At 46.9% G+C, this 24,238-nt stretch overlaps 1 protein-coding gene across 1 annotated transcript in view; it reads right to left on the bottom strand.

Annotated features, from left to right (window-relative positions):
- mast2 (microtubule associated serine/threonine kinase 2) overlaps positions 1–24,238 on the bottom strand; it is a 307,698-nt gene that overhangs the window by 114,336 nt on the left and 169,124 nt on the right. The window contains 1 exon segment of the mRNA XM_029708046.1: positions 11,585–11,616. Within this exon segment, the coding sequence (XP_029563906.1) occupies positions 11,585–11,616 (32 nt within the window).

Below are 24,238 nucleotides of genomic sequence, written 5' to 3' on the forward strand. Positions count from 1 at the left end.
GGACCTGTTCCATAAGAGAAAGGCCATCAGCAGAGGTAGTTAACTGTTACAGTAAACTCCAATACAGGGTCAAGGTTATGTTCTGATTAGGTTAGACTGTGGTCAGAGAATAGAGAGCAGATACGTAAGACTGTGGGTATAAACAGGAGGATGATGTGTGTGAGAGAGAGAGAGAGAGAGAGAGAGAGAGAGAGAGAGAGAGAGAGAGAGAGAGAGAGAGAGAGAGAGAGAGAGAGAGAGAGAGAGAGAGAGAGAGAGAGAGAAGATAGAGAGAGAGAGAGAGAGAGGAGAGGAGAGAGAGAGAGAGAGAGAGAGAGAGAGAGAGGACACGAATGAAGTGAAACTATCATAACGTCTCACACACACACACCAAAGACATGCCCACGAACCACCCCGCAGCACCCAACTGAGCGGAAATAAAGACAGACTTTCACAAAAAAGAAAAAGACACTGTTGGGTACTAGAGATAAAATAAACAACGTTGGTGTCTGGACGGGCTGGCACCAGAGTTCTAAATAGACCAGCAGCATGGATCCAGTGGTGGATACTGAGCTGTTCCAGGAAGAGAGAGGGTGAGACTGTAGAGCTACAGATCTGCTCCATCCTAATGACCTTTCACCTTTACCCTTTACTCAGTGTCAGTCAAGCCTTCAAGAGGGACAGAACACCCTCAGACAGGCAAACAGGTGACACTGTGACAGCTCAACCACACACCCAGGCTCAACCACACACACCCAGGCTCAACCACACACACCCCAGGCTCAACCCACACACACCCAGGCTCAACCACACACACCCAGGCTCAACCACACATACCCAGGCTCAACCACACACACCCAGGCTCAACCACACACACCCAGGCTCAACCACACACACCCAGGCTAAAGTAATACACCCAGGCTCAACCACACACACACAGGCTAAAGTAACACACACCCAGGCTCAACCACACACACCCAGGCTCAACCACACACACCCAGGCTCAACCACACACACCCAGGCTAAAGTAATACACCCAGGCTCAACCACACACACCCAGGCTCAACCACACACACACACAGGCTAAAGTAATACACCCAGGCTCAACCACACAGACACACAGGCTAAAGTAATACACCCAGGCTCAACCACACACACACACAGGCTAAAGTAACACACACCCAGGCTCAACCACACACACCCAGGCTAAAGTAACACACACAGGCTAAAGTAACACACACAGGCTCAACCACACAGACACACAGGCTAAAGTAACACACCCAGGCTCAACCACACACACACAGGCTAAAGTAACACACACCCAGGCTCAACCACACACACCCAGGCTAAAGTAACACACACAGGCTAAAGTAACACACACAGGCTAAAGTAACACACACCCAGGCTCAACCACACACACCCAGGCTAAAGTAACACACACAGGCTAAAGTAACACACACAGGCTAAAGTAACACACACAGGCTCAACCACACACACCCAGGCTAAAGTAACACTACCTACAGTTGAAGTCAGAAGTTTACATACACCTTAGCCAAATACATTTAAACTCAGTTATCACAATTCCTGACATTTAATCCTAGTAAATAAATCCCTGTTTTAGGTCAGTTAGGATCACCACTTTATTTTAAGAATGGGAAATGTCAGAATAATAGTAGAGAGAGTGATTTATTTCAGCTTTTATTTCTTTCATCACATTCCCAGTGGGTCAGAAGTTTACATACACTCAATTAGTATTTGGTAGCATTGCCTTTAAATTGTTTAACTTGGGTCAAACGTTTCAGGTAGCCTTCCACAAGCTTCCCACAATAAGTTGGGTGAATTTTGGCCCATTCCTTCTGACAGAGCTGGTGTAACTGAGTCAGGTTTGTAGGCCTCCTTGCTTGCACACGCCTTTTCAGTTCTGCCCACAAATTTTCTATAGGATTGAGGTCAGGGCTTTGTGATGGCCACTCCAATACTTTGACTTTGTTGTCCTTAAGCCATTTTGCCACAACTTTGGAAGTATGCTTGGGGTCATTGTCCATTTGGAAGACCCATTTGCGACCAAGCTTCAACTTCCTGACTGATGTCTTGAGATGTTGCTTCAATATATCCACATCATTTTCCTTCCTCGTGATGCCATCTATTTTGTGAAGTGCACCAGTCCCTCCTGTAGCAAAGTACCCCCACAACATGATGCTGCCACCCCCGTGCTTCACGGTTGGGATGGTGTTCTTCGGCTTGCAGGCCTCCCCTTTTTCCTCCAAACATAACGTGGGTCATTATGGCCAAAATGTTTTCTCCAAAAAGTACGATATTTGTCCCCATGTGCAGTTGCAAACCGTAGTCTGGCTTTTTTATGGCGGTTTTGGAACAGTGGCTTTTTCCTTGCTGAACGGCCTTTCAGGTTATGTCGATATAGGACTCGTTTTACTGTGGATATAGATACTTTGTACCCGTTTCCTCCAGCATCTTCACAAGGTCCTTTGCTGTTGTTCTGGGATTGATTTGAGCTTTTTGCACCAAAGTACGTTCATCTCTAGGAGACAGAACACGTCTCCTTCCTGAGCGGTATGACAGCTGCATGGTCCCATGGTGTTTATACTTGCGTACTATTGTTTGTACAGATGAACGTGGTACCTTCAGGCTTTTGGAAATTGCTCCCAAGGATGAACCAGACTTGTGGAGGTCCACATTTTATTCTGAAGTCTTTTGATTTTCCCATGACATCAAGCAAAGAGGCAGTGAGTTTGAAGGTGGGCCTTGAAATACATCCACAGGTAAACCTCCAATTGACTCAAATGATGTCAATTAGCCTATCAGATGCTTCTAAAGCCATGATATCATTTTCTGGAATTTTCCAAGCTGTTTGAAGGCACAGTCAACTTAGTGTATGTAAACTTCTGACCCACTGGAATTGTGATACAGTGAATTATAAGTGAAATAATCTGTCTGTAAACAATTTTTGGAAAAATGACTTGTGTCATGCACAAAGTAGATGTCCTAACCGACTAGTTTGTTAACAAGAAATTTGTGGAGTGTTTGAAAAAATAGTTTTAATGACTCCAACTTAAGTGTATGTAAACTTCCGACTTCAACTGTATGCGGTAGGGGTGTTAACATATAAACGTTAAAAGGTTACATTTTTTGTAAAAAAAATTGATTTTTAACGTTAATAAAAATACCAAACCAGGGCCTCCCGAGTGGCGCATCGGTCTAAGGCACTGAATCTCAGTGCTTGAGGCGTCACTACAGACCCGGGTTTGATCCCAGCGTCTTCCGTGTGGCGGGCCGGGCGCCTGCCGGCTGGCTTCGGTTGTCAGTTGAACGGTGTTTCCTCCGACACATTTGTGCGGCTGGCTTCTGGGTTAAGCGGGCAGGTGTTTTTAAAATTGTATTTTTCACCTTTATTTAACCAGGTAAGCCAGTTGATAACAAATTCTCATTTACAGCTGTGACCTGGCCAAGATAAAGCAAAGCAGTGCGACAAAAACAACAACACAGAGTTACACATGGAATAAACAAACGTACAGATGTGTGCAAATGGAGTAAGGAGGTAAAGGCAATAAATAGGCCATCGAAATTGGGGAGAAAAAGGGGCAAAAATATAATAATTAAAATAATAAGTAACCCAAAAAGGCGGTGTTATTTCACGTAGATGGAGAAAGTGGGTCAATTTCCACAACAACTAAGAGCGTTGAAGCGCGAAGCTCAACTTCTCCGCTGTTTTGGTGCTCTGGCTAACACGCTGTAACAGTGTGAAGCAAACCCGTGCACATGCGCAGTTATTACTGTGGGTGACTATGTGAGAGTGAAGTGTCTCGCTCATCTCAATATCCTAGCCTATTCATTGATGATAGGCCCTGCATTACTGAAGTTGCGAAACATTGCAAGCCAAGAAATGAGGAGATAAAGCTTTTGATTGCCGATAGATAGGCCTAGTGAACTGTTCTGACTCTGTCTGCCTGGTGGCCGACCTGCCTATACTGTACCCCTCCCTCTCCATTCCTCGCTAGCTCGCTATGAAAGATGGAAGTGTTTGTGTTCTTGGAAGTACGGCAAATCCTCCGTCCCAGAAATACTGAACCTTAGGAGTCGGAGTAAAATCTTGACACTGAAATGAGAGTCGACGTGCAAGGAGTCGAGGAATCAATTATTTTGGAGTCGACTCTCCACCACTACGTCATCGTCGTTAACAGGTGGAAAAATGGCAGAGAAAGGCAAGCGACAGCAGTCCTGTATGATAATACTTTGAGAAGTTAAATGAGAAGGAAGTGCAGCTGCATTGTGAATTCACAAGTCATTTTTATGTACCTTTATTGTTTTAATGGAAACCAAAAAATTAAATGGCAGTTTAAACGTTAAAATTCCATTTGTCACATCACTACTCTACGGTCTTAATGGAAAGTCATCACGTAGAAGTATCAATCACAACGTCTTGTGCAGCCTATATTCGGTATCTCTTTGGTATCAACACTCCATAGCATGCTATAGCATATGACGTTTGCTGACAACAGGAGAAATGGTCTGTTCCATGTCTGCCCTCGGCTGAATCTAGTTGATGATCCCTGTTGTCGGGCCCAGTGGAGATCTGACTGGCTATAGCAGTCCCCTTTCCTCTCTCTCACCCACTCACCCCCCTCTCTCGCTCACGCCCCTCTCTCTCTCTCATCCCCCTCTCTCTCTCTCACCCACGCCCCTCTCTCATCCCCCTCTCTCTCTCACGCCCCTCTCTCTCTCTCATCCCCCTCTCTCTCTCTCATCCCCCTCTATCTATCGCTCACCCCCTCTCCCTCATCCCCCCCTCTCTCTCATCCCCCTCTAGATCTGACTGGCTATAGCAGTCCCCTTTCCTCTCTCTCACCCACTCACCCCCCTCTCTCTCTCTCACGCCCCTCTCTCTCTCTCTCATCCCCCTCTCTCTCTCACCCCCTCTCTCTCACGCCCCTCTCTCTCTCTCTCTCACGCCCCTCTCTCATCCCCCCCTCTCTCTCATCCCCCTTCTATCTATCGCTCACCCCCTCTCCCCCTCTCTCTCTCTCACGCCCCTCTCTCTCTCATCCCCCTCTCTCATCCCCCCCTCTCTCTCATCCCCCTCTATCTATCGCTCACCCCCTCTCCTTCATCCCCCCTCTCTCAATCTCATCTCCCCTCTCGCTCTCTCTCTCTCATCGTCCTCTCTCTCTCACCCCCCTCTGTCTCTCACCTCTCTCACCCCCTCTCTCCCTCTCTCACCCCCCCTTTCTCCCTCTCTCACCCCCTCTCTCCCTCTCTCACCCCCCCCTTTCTCCCTCTCTCACCCCCCTCTCTCCCTCTCACCCCCCTCTCCCTCTCTCACCCCATCTCCCTCTCTCACCCCCCCTCTCTCCCTGTCTCACCCCCCTCTCCTCTCTCACCCCCCTCTCCCTCTCTCACCCCCCCCTCATCATTTTTAAAGCAGATCCCTCTCTATCTCGTGTTAGTAACAGAGATCTAGAGAGCTCCACCAATGGTAGTGTCAGTTTCTGTGTAGCCGTTACACAATCCTATGTTTGGATGGATGAGCTCACAGACCATGCCCAGGTCCCTCAAGTCCTCCTCAGCAGAGTAAAACCCTCATCAACTTTCTCTAACTTCATGTTCCTCTATCCACCGGTCTTCAAGGCTGTGTTATACAGCACACAGTACACACAATGGGGTCCTTGAAGGCTGCTACAGTACACTAGATCTGGCTGCTACAGTACACTAGATCTGGCTGCTACAGTACACTAGATCTGGCTGCTACAGTATCTGGCTGCTACAGTACACTAGACCTGGCTGCTACAGTACACTAGATCTGGCTGCTACAGTATCTGGCTGCTACAGTACACTAGACCTGGCTGCTACAGTACACTAGATCTGGCTGCTACAGTACACTAGATCTGGCTGCTACAGTACACTAGACCTGGCTGCTACAGTACACTAGACCTGGCTGCTACAGTACACTAGATCAGTACACTAGATCTGGCTGCTACAGTACACTAGACCTGGCTGCTACAGTACACTAGACCTGGCTGCTACAGTACACTAGATCAGTACACTAGATCTGGCTGCTACAGTACACTAGATCTGGCTGCTACAGTACACTAGATCTGGCTGCTACAGTACACTAGATCTGGCTGCTACAGTACACTATACCTGGCTGCTACAGTAGTACACTAGATCTGGCTGCTACAGTAGTACACTAGATCTGGCTGCTACAGTACACTAGATCTGGCTGCTACAGTACACAAGATCTGGCTGCTACAGTACACTAGATCTGGCTTCTACAGTACACTAGACCTGGCTGCTACAGTACACTATATCTGGCTGCTACAGTACACTAGATCTGGCTGCTACAGTACACTAGATCTGGCTGCTACAGTACACTAGATCTGACTGCTACAGTACACTAGATCTGGCTGCTACAGTATCTGGCTGCTACAGTACACTAGACCTGGCTGCTACAGTACACTAGATCTGGCTGCTACAGTATCTGGCTGCTACAGTACACTAGACCTGGCTGCTACAGTACACTAGATCTGGCTGCTACAGTACACACAATGGGGTCCTTGAAGGCTGCTACAGTACACTAGATCTGGCTGCTACAGTACACTAGATCTGGCTGCTACAGTACACTAGACCTGGCTGCTACAGTACACTAGATCTGGCTGCTACAGTACACTAGACCTGGCTGCTACAGTACACTAGACCTGGCTGCTACAGTACACTAGATCAGTACACTAGATCTGGCTGCTACAGTACACTAGATCTGGCTGCTACAGTACACTAGATCTGGCTGCTACAGTACACTAGATCTGGCTGCTACAGTACACTAGACCTGGCTGCTACAGTACACTAGATCTGGCTGCTACAGTACACTAGATCTGGCTGCTACAGTACACTAGATCTGGCTGCTACAGTACACTAGACCTGGCTGCTACAGTACACTATACCTGGCTGCTACAGTACACTAGATCTGGCTGCTACAGTACACTAGATCTGGCTGCTACAGTACACTAGATCTGGCTGCTACAGTACACTAGATCTGGCTGCTACAGTACACTAGATCTGGCTGCTACAGTACACTAGATCTGGCTGCTACAGTACACTAGATCTGACTGCTACAGTACACTAGATCTGGCTGCTACAGTATCTGGCTGCTACAGTACACTAGACCTGGCTGCTACAGTACACTAGATCTGGCTGCTACAGTATCTGGCTGCTACAGTACACTAGACCTGGCTGCTACAGTACACTAGACCTGGCTGCTACAGTACACTAGATCTGGCTGCTACAGTACACTAGACCTGGCTGCTACAGTACACTAGACCTGGCTGCTACAGTACACTAGACCTGGCTGCTACAGTACACTAGATCAGTACACTAGATCTGGCTGCTACAGTACACTAGATCTGGCTGCTACAGTACACTAGATCTGGCTGCTACAGTACACTAGATCTGGCTGCTACAGTACACTAGACCTGGCTGCTACAGTACACTAGACCTGGCTGCTACAGTACACTAGATCAGTACACTAGATCTGGCTGCTACAGTACACTAGATCTGGCTGCTACAGTACACTAGATCTGGCTGCTACAGTACACTATACCTGGCTGCTACAGTACACTATACCTGGCTGCTACAGTACACTAGATCTGGCTGCTACAGTACACTAGATCTGGCTGCTACAGTACACTAGATCTGGCTGCTACAGTACACTAGACCTGGCTGCTACAGTACACTATATCTGGCAGCTACAGTACACTAGATCTGGCTGCTACAGTACACTAGATCTGGCTGCTACAGTACACTAGATCTGACTGCTACAGTACACTAGATCTGGCTGCTACAGTACACTAGACCTGGCTGCTACAGTACACTAGATCTGGCTGCTACAGTACACTAGATCTGGCTGCTACAGTACACTAGATCTGGCTGCTACAGTACACTAGATCTGGCTGCTACAGTACACTAGACCTGGCTGCTACAGTACACTAGACCTGGCTGCTACAGTACACTAGATCTGGCTGCTACAGTACACTAGATCAGTACACTAGATCTGGCTGCTACAGTACACTAGATCTGGCTGCTACAGTACACTAGATCTGGCTGCTACAGTACACTAGATCTGGCTGCTACAGTACACTAGACCTGGCTGCTACAGTATCTGGCTGCTACAGTACACTAGATCTGGCTGCTACAGTACACTAGATCAGTACACTAGATCTGGCTGCTACAGTACACTAGATCTGGCTGCTACAGTACACTAGATCTGGCTGCTACAGTACACTAGATCTGGCTGCTACAGTACACTAGATCTGGCTGCTACAGTACACTAGTCCTTGCTGCTACAGTACACGAGATCTGGCTGCTACAGTACACTAGATCTGGCTGCTACAGTACAGTAGATCTGGCTGCTACAGTACACTAGACCTGGCTGCTACAGTACACTAGACCTGGCTGCTACAGTACACTAGATCTGGCTGCTACAGTACACTAGATCAGTACACTAGATCTGGCTGCTACAGTACACTAGATCTGGCTGCTACAGTACACTAGATCTGGCTGCTACAGTACACTAGATCTGGCTGCTACAGTACACTAGACCTGGCTGCTACAGTACACTAGATCTGGCTGCTACAGTACACTAGATCTGGCTGCTACAGTACACTAGATCTGGCTGCTACAGTACACTAGACCTGGCTGCTACAGTACACTAGACCTGGCTGCTACAGTACACTAGATCTGGCTGCTACAGTACACTAGACCTGGCTGCTACAGTACACTAGATCTGGCTGCTACAGTACACTAGATCTGGCTGCTACAGTACACTAGATCTGGCTGCTACAGTACACTAGACCTGGCTGCTACAGTACACTAGACCTGGCTGCTACAGTACACTAGATCAGTACACTAGATCTGGCTGCTACAGTACACTAGATCTGGCTGCTACAGTACACTAGATCTGGCTGCTACAGTACACTATACCTGGCTGCTACAGTACACTAGATCTGGCTGCTACAGTACACTAGATTTGGCTGCTACAGTACACTAGATCTGGCTGCTACAGTACACTAGATCTGGCTGCTACAGTACACTAGACCTGGCTGCTACAGTACACTATATCTGGCAGCTACAGTACACTAGATCTGGCTGCTACAGTACACTAGATCTGGCTGCTACAGTACACTAGATCTGACTGCTACAGTACACTAGATCTGGCTGCTACAGTACACTAGACCTGGCTGCTACAGTACACTAGATCTGGCTGCTACAGTACACTAGATCTGGCTGCTACAGTACACTAGATCTGGCTGCTACAGTACACTAGATCTGGCTGCTACAGTACACTAGATCTGGCTGCTACAGTACACTAGACCTGGCTGCTACAGTACACTAGATCTGGCTGCTACAGTACACTAGATCAGTACACTAGATCTGGCTGCTACAGTACACTAGATCTGGCTGCTACAGTACACTAGATCTGGCTGCTACAGTACACTAGACCTGGCTGCTACAGTATCTGGCTGCTACAGTACACTAGATCTGGCTGCTACAGTACACTAGATCAGTACACTAGATCTGGCTGCTACAGTACACGAGATCTGGCTGCTACAGTACACTAGATCTGGCTGCTACAGTACACTAGACCTGGCTGCTACAGTACACTAGACCTGGCTGCTACAGTACACTAGACCTGGCTGCTACAGTACACTAGATCTGGCTGCTACAGTACACTAGATCAGTACACTAGATCTGGCTGCTACAGTACACTAGACTAGATCTGGCTGCTACAGTACACTAGATCTGGCTGCTACAGTACACTAGACTGGCTGCTACAGTACACTAGATCTGGCTGCTACAGTACACTAGATCTGGCTGCTACAGTACACTAGATCTGGCTGCTACAGTACACTAGACCTGGCTGCTACAGTACACTAGACCTGGCTGCTACAGTACACTAGATCTGGCTGCTACAGTACACTAGACCTGGCTGCTACAGTACACTAGATCTGGCTGCTACAGTACACTAGATCTGGCTGCTACAGTACACTAGATCTGGCTGCTACACAATCTGGCTGCTACAGTACACTAGATCTGGCTGCTACAGTACACTAGATCAGTACACTAGATCTGGCTGCTACAGTACACTAGATCTGGCTGCTACAGTACACTAGATCTGGCTGCTACAGTACACTAGACCTGGATGCTACAGTACACTAGATCTGGCTGCTACAGTACACTAGATCTGGCTGCTACAGTACACTAGATCTGGCTGCTACATTGCACTAGACCTGGCTGCTACAGTACACTAGATCTGGCTGCTACAGTACACTAGATCTGGCTGCTACAGTACACTAGATCTGGCTGCTACAGTACACTAGATCTGGCTGCTACAGTACACTAGACCTGGCTGCTACAGTACACTAGCTCTGGCTGCTACAGTACACTAGCTCTGGCTGCTACAGTACACTAGATCTGGCTGCTACAGTACACTAGATCTGGCTGCTACAGTACACTAGCTCTGGCTGCTACAGTACACTAGCTCTGGCTGCTACAGTACACTAGATCTGGCTGCTACAGTACACTAGCTCTGGCTGCTACAGTACACTAGCTCTGGCTGCTACAGTACACTAGCTCTGGCTGCTACAGTACACTAGCTCTGGCTGCTACAGTACACTAGATCTGGCTGCTACAGTACACTAGATCTGGCTGCTACAGTACACTAGATCTGGCTGCTACAGTACACTAGATCTGGCTGCTACAGTACACTAGATCTGGCTGCTACAGTACACTAGCTCTGGCTGCTACAGTACACTAGCTCTGGCTGCTACAGTACACTAGATCTGGCTGCTACAGGACACTAGCTCTGGCTGCTACAGGACACTAGCTCTGGCTGCTACAGTACACTAGCTCTGGCTGCTACAGTACACTAGCGCTGGCTGCTACAGGACACTAGATCTGGCTGCTACAGTACACTAGCGCTGGCTGCTACAGGACACTAGCTCTGGCTGCTACAGTACACTAGCTCTGGCTGCTACAGTACACTAGCGCTGGCTGCTACAGGACACTAGCTCTGGCTGCTACAGTACACTAGCGCTGGCTGCTACAGTACACTAGCTCTGGCTGCTACAGTACACTAGCTCTGGCTGCTACAGTACACTAGATCTGGCTGCTACAGTACACTAGCTCTGGCTGCTACAGTACACTAGCTCTGGCTGCTACAGTACACTAGCTCTGGCTGCTACAGTACACTAGCTCTGGCTGCTACAGTACACTAGCTCTGGCTGCTACAGTACACTAGCTCTGGCTGCTACAGTACACTAGCTCTGGCTGCTACAGTACACTAGCTCTGGCTGCTACAGTACACTAGACCTGGCTGCTACAGTACACTAGCTCTGGCTGCTACAGTACACTAGCTCTGGCTGCTACAGTACACTAGACCTGGCTGCTACAGTACACTAGCTCTGGCTGCGCCCGGTTCAGTGCAGTTCTCCAAAGAGGCTTTCCTGTTTAGAGACAGGCAGTGAGAAAGATGCCTCTGCACTCAGGGAGTCTGAAGAAGTGAATCAAGAATAGAGATAGAATGGTGACAAGTACTCACAAACTGGCCCTCCTTGGAAGACTGAGCTCCTTCTGCAAGAGAGGGAGAGAGAGAGAAAGATATGTCAGTGTGGTTGTCATCAGTTAGAAACATGGATGAATACAGTGTTAAATTGATTTGCTATTTGGGATGTAAATAAAATGTATTCCGCTATAATAGACATTTCTGCTTGACATCAAGAGGAAAAGCATGTGTCATTAATACCCTGAGAATTACACTAGGTGGCACTGTGATACCATCTGAATTGGTTGAGTAGAAAAGCAAATAGTCATGTATTGTTTACAGGGGGTGTACACAGAGCACATCATGATGATCAATGGTTTATGTTTTAATGGTCAATGACAAGTATTCACAGCTTGTTCAGTGTAAATACACAATCTAGAAGTAGGTTATTTCCATCATAATGAGATTCCTTGACCTTCAGTTTTCAAACACATCCACTAGGTGGCAGAGGAGTAGCAATAGCAAGGGCCAAGCCAGAGAAACCGCTCTCCTTTGAGAGGACACGGTTCTGTAGCTACAAGAGCAGGTTCTGTCGCAACAACAGCTGGTTCTGTAGCTACAACAGCAGGTTATGTCGCAATAACAGCAGGTTCTGTCGCTAGAACAGCAGGTTCTGTAGCTACAACAGCAGGTTCTGTCACAACAACAGCAGGTTCTGTAGCTACAACAGCAGGTTATGTCGCAACAAAAGCAGGTTCTGTCGCTAGAACAGCAGGTTCTGTAGCTACAACAGCAGGTTCTGTCACAACAACAGCAGGTTCTGTCGCTACAACAGCAGGTTCTGTCGCAACAACAGCAGGTTCTGTCGCAACAACAGCAGGTTCTGTATATAGTAGCTGGTTCTGTCGCAATAGCAGCAGGTTCTGTCGCTACAACAGCAGGTTCTGTCGCAACAACAGCAGGTTCTCTCGCAACAACAGCAGGTTCTGTCGCAACAACAGCTGGTTCTGTCGCTACAACAGCTGGTTCTGTAGCTACAACAGCTGGTTCTGTAGCTACAACAGCTGGTTCTGTCGCAACAACAGCAGGTTCTGTCGCTATATAGTAGAAAGTTCTGTCGCAATAGTAGCAGGTTCTGTAGCTACAACAGCAGGTTCGTATATAGTAGCTGGTTCTGTCGCAATAGTAGCAGGTTCTGTCGCAATAGTAGCAGGTTCTGTAGCTACAACAGCAAGTTCTGTATATAGTAGCTGGTTCCGTCGCAATAGCAGCAGGTTCTGTCGCAACAACAGCAGGTTCTGTCGCAACAACAGCAGGTTCTGTCGCAACAACAGCAGGTTCTGTCGCAACAACAGCTGGTTCTGTCACAACAACAGCTGGTTCTGTCGCAACAACAGCTGGTTCTGTCGCAACAACAGCTGGTTCTGTCGCAACAACAGCTGGTTCTATAGCTACAACAGCTGGTTCTGTCGCAACAACAGCTGGTTCTGTCGCTACAACAGCAGGTTCTGTCGCAACAACAGCTGGTTCTGTAGCTACAACAGCAGGTTCTGTCGCAACAACAGCTGGTTCTGTCGCAACAACAGCTGGTTCTATAGCTACAACAGCTGGTTCTGTCGCAACAACAGCTGGTTCTGTCGCTACAACAGCTGGTTCTGTCGCTACAACAGCTGGTTCTGTCGCTACAACAGCTGGTTCTGTCGCTACAACAGCTGGTTCTGTCGCTACAACAGCTGGTTCTGTAGCTACAACAGCAGGTTCTGTCGCTACAACAGCTGGTTCTGTCGCTACAACAGCTGGTTCTGTAGCTACAACAGCAGGTTCTGTCGCTACAACAGCTGGTTCTGTCGCAACAACAGCAGGTTCTGTAGCTACAACAGCTGGTTCTGTAGCTACAACAGCAGGTTCTGTCGCTACAACAGCTGGTTCTGTCGCAACAACAGCAGGTTCTGTAGCTACAACAGCTGGTTCTGTAGCTACAACAGCAGGTTCTGTAGCTACAACAGCAGGTTCTGTCGCAACAACAGCAGGTTCTGTCGCTACAACAGCAGGTTCTGTAGCTACAACAGCAGGTTCTGTCGCAACAACAGCAGGTTCTGTCGCTACAACAGCTGGTTCTGTAGCTACAACAGCAGATTCTGTAGCTACAACAGCAGGTTCTGTAGCTACAACAGCAGGTTCTGTCGCTACAACAGCAGGTTCTGTCGCAACAACAGCAGGTTCTGTCGCTACAACAGCAGGTTCTGTAGCTACAACAGCAGGTTCTGTCGCAACAACAGCAGATTCTGTTGCAACAACAGCAGGTTCTGTCGCTACAACAGCAGATTCTGTTGCAACAACAGCAGGTTCTGTCGCTACAACAGTTGGCTCTGTAGCTACAACAGCTGGTTCTGTAGCTACAACAGCTGGTTCTGTCGCAACAACAGCTGGTTCTGTAGCTACAACAGCAGGTTCTGTAGCTACAACAGCTGGTTCTGTAGCTACAACAGCAGGTTCTGTCGCAACAACAGCAGGCTCTGTCGCAACAACAGCAGGTTCTGTCGCAACAACAGCAGGTTCTGTCGCAACAACAGCAGGTTCTGTCGCAACAACAGCTGGTTCTGTCGCTACAACAGCTGGTTCTGTCGCTACAACAGCTGGTTCTGTCGCAACAACAGCTGGTTCTGTCGCAACAACAGCTGGTTCTGTCGCTACAACAGCAGGTTCTGTCGCTACAACAGCTGGTTCTGTAGCTACAACAGCAGGTTCTGTAGCTACAACAGCAGGTTCTGTCGCTACAACAGCTGGTTCTGTAGCTACAACAGCTGGTTCTGTAGCTACAACAGCAGGTTCTGTCGCAACAACAGCTGGTTCTGTCGCTACATCAGCTGGTTCTGTCGCAACAACAGCAGGTTCTGTCGCAATAGCAGCAGGTTCTGTCGCAAAAACAGCAGGTTCTGTCGCAAAAACAGCAGGTTCTGTCGCAACAACAGCAGGTTCTGTCGCTATATAGTAGAAAGTTCTGTCGCAATAGTAGCAGGTTCTGTAGCTACAACAGCAGGTTCCGTATATAGTAGCTGGTTCTGTCGCAATAGTAGCAGGTTCTGTCGCAATAGTAGCAGGTTCTGTAGCTACAACAGCAAGTTCTGTATATAGTAGCTGGTTCCGTCACAATAGCAGCAGGTTCTGTCGCAACAACAGCAGGTTCTGTCGCAACAACAGCAGGTTCTGTCGCAACAACAGCTGGTTCTGTAGCTACAACAGCAGGTTCTGTCGCAACAACAGCAGGTTCTGTAGCTACAACAGCTGGTTCTGTAGCTACAACAGCAGGTTCTGTAGCTACAAGAGCAGGTTCTGTCGCAACAACAGCAGGTTCTGTCGCAACAACAGCAGGTTCTGTCGCTACAACAGCTGGTTCTGTCGCTACAACAGCTGGTTCTGTCGCTACAACAGCTGGTTCTGTAGCTACAACAGCAGGTTCTGTCGCAACAACAGCAGGTTCTGTCGCTACAACAGCAGGTTATGTCGCAACAACAGCAGATTCTGTCGCAACAACAGCAGGTTCTGTCGCTACAACAGCTGGTTCTGTAGCTACAACAGCTGGTTCTGTAGCTACAACAGCTGGTTCTGTCGCAACAACAGCTGGTTCTGTCGCAACAACAGCTGGTTCTGTAGCTACAACAGCAGGTTCTGTCGCTACAACAGCTGGTTCTGTAGCTACAACAGCTGGTTCTGTAGCTACAACAGCTGGTTCTGTCGCAATAGTAGCAGGTTCTGTCGCTACAACAGCAGGTTCTGTAGCTCTATAGTAGAAAGTTCTGTCGCAATAGTAGCAGGTTCTGCCTCCCTGCCTGTCTCCCTCCCTGCCTGTCTCCCTGCCTGCCTGCCTGCCTGCCTGCCTCCCTGCCTGCCTGCCTGTCTGTCTCCCTCCCTGCCTGTCTCCCTGCCTGCCTGCCTGCCTGCCTCCCTGCCTGCCTGCCTCCCTGCCTGCGTCTATGCTCCGCAGTGTGGAGTGTGAGTAAGTCGGGGCTTCTGAGTCAGCGGAACTCTGCGTTTCCTAGAGTCTCTAAATGAACAACAACAACAACAACATAGCCCTCAGGAATAAACAGGCTGATTCCATTGGAGAACAGAACAGGACTAATGTCATTGACAGCGTGTCTGTGTGCTGCAGAGCCCGGTAACACATTCACTCTATTCCCCTCTCTCTGAGGGCCAAGAGGCCTCAACTCAATTAGCCTGTTCAGAGCTCAGCTAGAGAGCTCAGCAGACCGGCTGATGTATAGATCTTATCAGGGGACTGGAGTGAGCAGGACCAGACCCACTAACTGGAGGAGGAGGAGGAGGAGGGGGGATGGTGGAGTAAGGCCAGGCAACACAAGACAGGATACTATCAGTAATACAGCTTTATTAGAAACACAAACAGGGGTAGATGTTATGAGGGTTCAGGGGCTGAAGCGAGAGTGAGAGAGGGGGGGGGGGAATGGACGAGAGAGGAAGGGGAGAAGAGAGGAAGGAAGGGGAGAGAGGAAGGGAGGGACAAGAGAAAAGGGAGAAGAGAGGGGAAGGGAGGGGTGAGAGGAAAGGGAGAAGATGGAGGAAGGGAGGGGAGAGAGGAAAGGGAGAAGATGGAGGAAGGGAGGGGAGAGAGGAAAGGGAGAAGATGGAGGAAGGGAGGGGAGAGAGGAAAGGGAGAAGAGAGGGGAAGGGAGGGGAGAGAGGAAAGGGAGAAGATGGAGGAAGGAAGGGGAGAGAGGAAGGGAGAAGAGAGAGGAAGGGAGGGACAAGAGGAAAGGGAGAAGATGGAGGAAGGGAGGGGAGAGAGGAAAGGGAGAAGAGAGAGGAGGTACATTCTGCCAACCAGCCACCCACACATTACCCTGTGTAATGTGAAAGGATGACTCTCAGCATCTCTGTCGCTGTGTGTGGCTGCAGCTGCCACCCATTTTTGAGTGAGGATATTCACCTCCTCCCCAACACCCCTGAGACACACTACTGAAGACTTCCTGCCCGCGCACACAGCAGGGTTAGGGAAACGTAGTGCCGGACATTTGACAGGCAGCCTTTTAATGATATTTGATAAATTTACCAGACCCATATGCATCGGGTGCATCACCTGATCAGGGCGTCCAGCCACGCTGCTCAGAATGACAGAAATGACATTCAGGTAAATCATCAGAACAGAACATACAACTCAAGGATGCATATGTGTCTCTTTACCGAATTCCAACGCACACTTTGAGGATGTTAGAATAACAGCCAACAAGACAAGTAATGAACAATAAAATCACTAGCCTACAGAATGTTAATCTGCTATGCCCCATAGCAGAAAAGTTGACCTATTCTATTCTTCAGCTTGTCGTTCTATTTGAGAAAGAAATAGCTTATTCCAAAATGCATACAACCAGTAGGGCTTAGCCACATCAAACACAAACTGTAAAGGCTGATGTAACAGATCAGAACGTTCAGTTAAAAGTCTTGATAAACTCCTTCACATTATAAGCACAAGGCAGAAGGCTACGCGCGAATGTTCATTCCATAATGCAATTAGCGGGAAAACAGTGTTGTCAAAAGCACACTGCACATGCGAGCGTTTTCATGTGATGGATTTCATGTGACAGAGATTAAAATATCCGTTAGAAATGTAGAAAGAGGTGAGATCTAAAGATGCAACAACTAGCAGGGTTTACTAATGTGACTTGGATTGTGCCTTTGGCTACTGGATAATTAAATAAATGGGATTAAAAAAAACTATAGAACATGACAGAAATGGGCAACAAACAATTAAGTCTGTTTTTAAAATGCACACTGCCTGCTGAAGCCTGCCTACCGTTGCCTATATGTACTTGATTGGCGAATGGGAAGCACACTTCAATTAGCAGTTGAGAAATACACGATTGCATTTAGAATTGTTACGCAATGATTGGGCTTAGAAAAGCATGTTTCACTCCAGCAGCAACGAACGAGCTGTTTGAGAAGCAGCAGCTCTCGTGCTGTCTGACAGACTTTCCGCTCACACACGTGCGTACACACACACACACGTACACGCAGGCACACAAGTGTAAGCAAACACACGCACGAGCGTGCACGCACACACAAGCGCACGCGCACGCACGTACATACCAGCTGGCCAAGTAACCTCTCAAAGGCAGGGTGATGATGAAATTAGATGGAGTGACAGTTTGGATGGCAGCCACAGCACAAAAAGCCAAAAGCAATCTCCTCGATGGTATACAAGCATCAATATTCCTCTAGGTCCAACCATCATGACAGAGAGAGGAGAGGAGAGACAGAAAGGAGAGATAGTGAAATGAGAGAGAACGGGAGAGGAGAGACAGAAAGGAGAGATAGGGAAAGGAGAAAGAATGGGAGAGAGAGAGAGGAGAGAGGGAAATGAGAAAGAACGAGAGAGAGAGAGAGGAGAAATAGGGAAAGGAGAGAGAATGGGAGAGAGAGAGAGGAGAGATAGGGAAAGGAGAGAGAACGAGAGAGAGAGAGAGGAGAAATAGGGAAAGGAGAGAGAATGGGAGAGAGAGAGAGGAGAGATAGGGAAATGAGAGAGAACAGGAGAGAGAGAGAGAGGAGAGATAGGGAAAGGAGAAAGAATGGGAGAGGAGAGATAGGGAAATGAGAGAGAACGGGAGAGAGAGAGATAGGGAAATGAGAGAGAACGGGAGAAGAGAGATAGGGAAATGAGAGAGAACGGGAGAGAGAGAGATAGGGAAATGAGAGAGAACGGGAGAGAGAGAGAGAGAGGAGAGATAGGGAAAGGAGAACAGGAGAGAGAGAGAGGAGAGACAGGGAAATGAGAGAGAACGGGAGAGGAGAGATAGGGAAATGAGAACAGGAGAGAGAGAGGAGAGATAGGGAAATGAGAGAGAACAGGAGAGAGAGACAGAAAGGAGAGAGAGCGGGCTGTACCACATGGTAATCTGGTCAAGTACACTCAGCCAGGACATTTGGCGGGTTGCTGATGTAGGCAGATATGAGAGATACGGCCCTGCCCTGAGCTAAATGCGCACATAACATTAACTTTCCAGGTGAAAGATGGCATGAAGGAACCCAACACTTCCACCCTGTGTATAATATGCTACTAGACAGATCAGATAAAGATATATTGAATTGACAGATGTAGGCCAAGGCTTCATCAAGTGTCTAACCCAACCCTCTGTCAATCGTAGAAGTGTGTCCACTAGTCAATAGCTAACAGACAGCCATGGCTCTGTTCCCCCTGCCTGCTCTGTCAGGGAGGAGAGGGGTGAGTGACAGGCCTGGCAGTGCCAGCAGGGTGGCTGGAGAGCGGGCACAGACATGTGGGCAGAGGGTACCTCCCTGAGGCCATGGTGACTGACTGACAGACACACATACTGACAGAAGGACAGGTCTGCTGAGTGGGCCAGTACAGAGGACCAGAGGAAAGTGAGTTAAATAATCCATCAGGAGTTGCCTGGCATATCATCATACACACAGCTAGGTATGCACACACAAAGACACACACACACACAGACACAGACACAGACACACACAGACACACACACACACACACACACACACACACACACACACACACACACAAAAGAGTGTGGAGGGCCAGTACCTGTCATTTAGACATTACCATGATAAACTAACAACCTCTTACAGGCTACCAGGGTTTAGAACTTTTGTTATTCACTTTATACAGCAGCCCTACTTTAAACACCAGCCCTACTTTACACAGCAGGCCTACTTTACACAGCAGCCCTACTTTATACAGCAGCCCTACTTTATACAGCAGCACTACTTTATACAGCAGCCCTACTTTATACAGCAGCCCTACTTTATACAGCAGCCCTACTTTATACAGCAGCCCTACTTTATACAGCAGCCCTACTTTATACAGCAGCCCTACTTTACACAGCAGCACTACTTTATACACCAACAGTACTTTATACAGCAGCCCTACTTTACACAGCAGCCCTACTTTATACAGCAGCCCTACTTTATACACCAACAGTACTTTATACAGCAGCCCTACTTTACACAGCAGCCCTACTTTACACAGCAGCATTACTTTACACAGCAGCCCTACTTTATTCAGCAGCATTACTTTACACAGCAGCATTACTTTACACAGCAGGCCTACTTTACACAGCAGGCCTACTTTACACAGCAGGCCTACTTTACACAGCAGCATTACTTTACACAGCAGGCCTACTTTACACAGCAGCCCTACTTTATACAGCAGCCCTACTTTATACAGCAGCCCTACTTTATACAGCAGCCCTACTTTACACAGCAGCCCTACTTTGCACAGCAGCCCTACTTTATACAGCAGCCCTACTTTATACAGCAGCCCTACTTTATACAGCAGCCCTACTTTACACAGCAGCCCTACTTTACACAGCAGCCCTACTTTACACAGCAGCCCTACTTTACACAGCAGCCCTACTTTACACAGCAGCCCTACTTTATACAGCAGCCCTACTTTATACAGCAGCCCTACTTTATACAGCAGCCCTACTTTACACAGCAGCCCTACTTTACACAGCAGCCCTACTTTACACAGCAGCCCTACTTTACACAGCAGCCCTACTTTACACAGCAGCCCTACTTTATACAGCAGCCCTACTTTATACAGCAGCCCTACTTTATACAGCAGCCCTACTTTACACAGCAGCCCTACTTTATACAGCAGCCCTACTTTATACAGCAGCCCTACTTTATACAGCAGCCCTACTTTACACAGCAGCCCTACTTTACACAGCAGCCCTACTTTACACAGCAGCCCTACTTTACACAGCAGCCCTACTTTACACAGCAGCCCTACTTTATACAGCAGCCCTACTTTACACAGCAGCCCTACTTTACACAGCAGCCCTACTTTACACAGCAGCCCTACTTTACACAGCAGCCCTACTTTATACAGCAGCCCTACTTTATACAGCAGCCCTACTTTACACAGCAGCATTACTTTATACAGCAGCCCTACTTTACACAGCAGCATTACTTTATACAGCAGCACTACTTTATACTAGAGGTCGACCGATTAATCAGAATGGCCGATTAATTAGGGCCGATTTCAAGTTTTCATAACAATCGGTAATCGGTATTTTTGGCCACCGATTTGCCGATTTTTTAAATTATTATTTGTATTTTTTTTAATGTATTTTATTTATTTTTTTAACCTTTATTTAACTAGGTAAGTCAGTTAAGAACACATTCTTATTTTCAATGACGGCCTAGGAACGGTGGGTTAACTGCCTTCTTCAGGGGCAGAACGACAGATTTACCTTGTCAGCTTGGGGATGCAACCTTACGTTAACTAGCCCAACGCTCTAACCACCTGCTTTACGTTGCCAAGATAAGTTGCTAGCTAGCATTAAAGTTATCCTATAAAAAAACAATCAATCATAAACACTAGTTAACTACACATGGTTGATGATATTACTAGTTTATCTAGCCTGTCCTGCTTTGCATATAATCGATGTGGTGCGCATTCGCGAAAAAGGACTGTCTTTGCTCCGACGTGTACCTAACCATAAACATCAATGCCTTTCTTAAAATCAATACACAAGTATATATTTTTAAACCTGCATATTTAGTTAATATTGCCTGCTAACATGAATTTCTTTTAACTAGGGAAAATGTGTCACTTCTCTTGCAAACAGAGTCAGGGTATATGCAGCAGTTTGGGCCGCCTGGCTCGTTGCGAACTGTGAAGACTATTTCTTCCTAACAAAGACAGCCAACTTCGCCAAACGGGGATGATTTAACAAAAGCGCATTTGCGAAAAAAAGCACAATCATTGCACGACTGTACCTAACCATAAACATCAATGCCTTTCTTAAAATCAATACACAGAAGTATATATTTTTAAACCTGCATATTTAGCTAAAAGAAATCCAGGTTAGCAGGCAATATTAACCAGGTGAAATTGTGTCAGTTCTCTTGCGTTCGTTGCACGCAGAATCAGGGTATACAGAATCTGTCTCGTTGCGAACTAATTTGCCTGAATTTTACGGAACTATGAAATAACATTGTAGGTTGTGCGATGTAACAGGAATATTTAGACTTATGGATGTCACCCGTTAGATAAAATACGGAATGGTTCCGTATGTCACTGAAAGAATAATGTTTTCGAGATGATAGTTTCTGGATTTGACCATATTAATGACCTAAGGTTTATTATATTATAGTTAAGTCTATGATTTGATATTTGATAGAGCAGTCTGAGCGGTGGTAGGCAGCAGCAGGCTCGTAATAGTCAAAGATATATGGTTTAGAGAGAAATAGTCGACGCGTCATAATTCCTGTAATAACTTGCGGCTGAACTTGAAAGGGGTTCCTTCGTTATTTTACCGTTCATGTCTTCCATAGAGAATGTCTTGATCTACTTCAAATAAGGTCTGTGTTTTGTGCTTAAACCGCCTCGGCGTTTTGATACCCGTGTAAATCTCACTAGGTAACGTTTGTCAACATATTTTCATAAATCCACTCTACAAAAAAATGTATCTTCGCTTATATTGATCAGAGTTATATCCTATGGATATCTACACAGTTATAAAATTGGCAAGGTGGTGTAAGCCTAAACCAAACACAGACCTTATTTTAAGTTAATCTAAAAATATCCTATGGAATAAATGAAGGAACCGCTTTTCAGATTTTGCTAGAAGGTGTCATGGGAATTATGACTCGCACTTTGGTAGTCAATTCTTCCACTTAAAAAGATGAGAGAGGCCTGTAATTTTCATCATAGGTACACGTCAACTATGACAGACAAAATGAGAAAAAAAATCCAGAAAATCACATTGTAGGATTTTTAATGAATTTATTTGCAAATTATGGTGGAAAATAAGTATTTGGTCAATAACAAGTTTATCTCAATACTTTGTTACATTTACATTTAACATTTTAGTCATTTAGCAGACGCTCTTATCCAGAGCGACTTACAGTAGTGAATGCATACATTTCATAAAACATTTTTTTTCTGTGCTGTTCCCCCGTGGGAATCGAACCCACAACCCTGGCGTTGCAAACACCATGCTCTACCAACTGAGCATGGTGTTTGCAATGACACAGGTCAAACGTTTTCTGTAAGTCTTCACAAGGTTTTCACACACTGTTGCTGGTATTTTGGCCCATTCCTCCATGCAGATCTCCTCTAGAGCAGTGATGTTTTGGGGCTGTCGCTGGGCAACACGGACTTTCAACTCCCTCCAAAGATTTTCTATGGGGTTGAGATCTGGAGACTGGCTAGGCCACTCCAGGACCTTGAAATGCTTCTTACGAAGCCACTCCTTCGTTGCCCGGGCGGTGTGTTTGGGATCATTGTCATGCTGAAAGACCCAGCCACATTTCATCTTCAATGCCCTTGCTGATGGAAGGAGGTTTTCACTCAGAATCTCACGATACATGGCCCCATTCATTCTTTCCTTTACACGGATCAGTCGTCCTGGTCCCTTTGCAGAAAAACAGCCCCAAAGCATGATGTTTCCACCCCCATGCTTCACAGTAGGTATGGTGTTCTTTGGATGCAACTCAGCATTCTTTGTCCTCCAAACACAACGAGTTGAGTTTTTACCAAAAAGTTCTATTTTGGTTTCATCTGACCATATGACATTCTCCCAATCCTCTTCTGGATCATCCAAATGCTCTCTAGCAAACTTCAGACGGGCCTGAACATGTACTGGCTTAAGCATGGGGACACGTCTGGCACTGCAGGATTTGAGTCCCTGGCGGCGTAGTGTGTTACTGATGGTAGGCTTTGTTACTTTGGTCCCAGCTCTCTGCAGGTCATTCACTAGGTCCCTCCGTGTGGTTCTGGGATTTTTGCTCACCGTTCTTGTGATCATTTTGACCCGACGGGGTGAGATCTTGCGTGGAGCCCCAGATCGAGGGAGATTATCAGTGGTCTTGTATGTCTTCCATTTCCTAATAATTGCTCCCACAGTTGATTTCTTCAAACCAAGCTGCTTACCTATTGCAGATTCAGTCTTCCCAGCCTGGTGCAGGTCTACAATTTTGTTTCTGGTGTCCTTTGACAGCTCTTTGGTCTTGGCCATAGTGGAGTTTGGAGTGTGACTGTTTGAGGTTGTGGACAGGTGTCTTTTATACTGATAACAAGTTCAAACAGGTGCCATTAATACAGGTAACGAGTGGAGGACAGAGGAGCCTCTTAAAGAAGTTACAGGTCTGTGAGAGCCAGAAATCTTGCTTGTTTGTAGGTGACCAAATACTTATTTTCCACCATAATTTGCAAATAAATTCATAAAAAAATCCTACAATGTGATTTTCTGGGGGTTTTTTTCTCATTTTGTCTGTCATAGCTGACGTGTACCTATGATGAAAATTACAGGCCTCTCCCTAAGTGGGAGAACTTGCACAATTGGTGGCTGACTAAATACTTTTTTGCCCCATTGTACATACAAAAAAAAGGAGAACACAATAATAATCGGCCGATTAATCGGCAGCAGCTTTGTTAGCCCTCCAATAATCGGTATCGGCGTTGAAAAAATCATAATCGGTCGACCTCTACGTTATACAGCAGCACTACTTTATACAGCAGCACTACTTTATAGCCAGAGCCACATGGAAAAGTAGGTGGCATTTAAAAGTTCAGTGGGTTTTTATCTTTATACACTACTGTACTCTCCACTCAGCCCTAACAGTGTGACTGAACAATGTTACATAATAGAAATAGCTGCTAATGCGTTATTGACCTGTTTGGCCAGTTTGGCTCACTGTTTTTAGAAC

This window comes from Salmo trutta, chromosome 22 (assembly GCF_901001165.1).
Source record: "Salmo trutta chromosome 22, fSalTru1.1, whole genome shotgun sequence".
Classification (NCBI taxonomy): Eukaryota; Metazoa; Chordata; class Actinopteri; order Salmoniformes; family Salmonidae; genus Salmo; species Salmo trutta.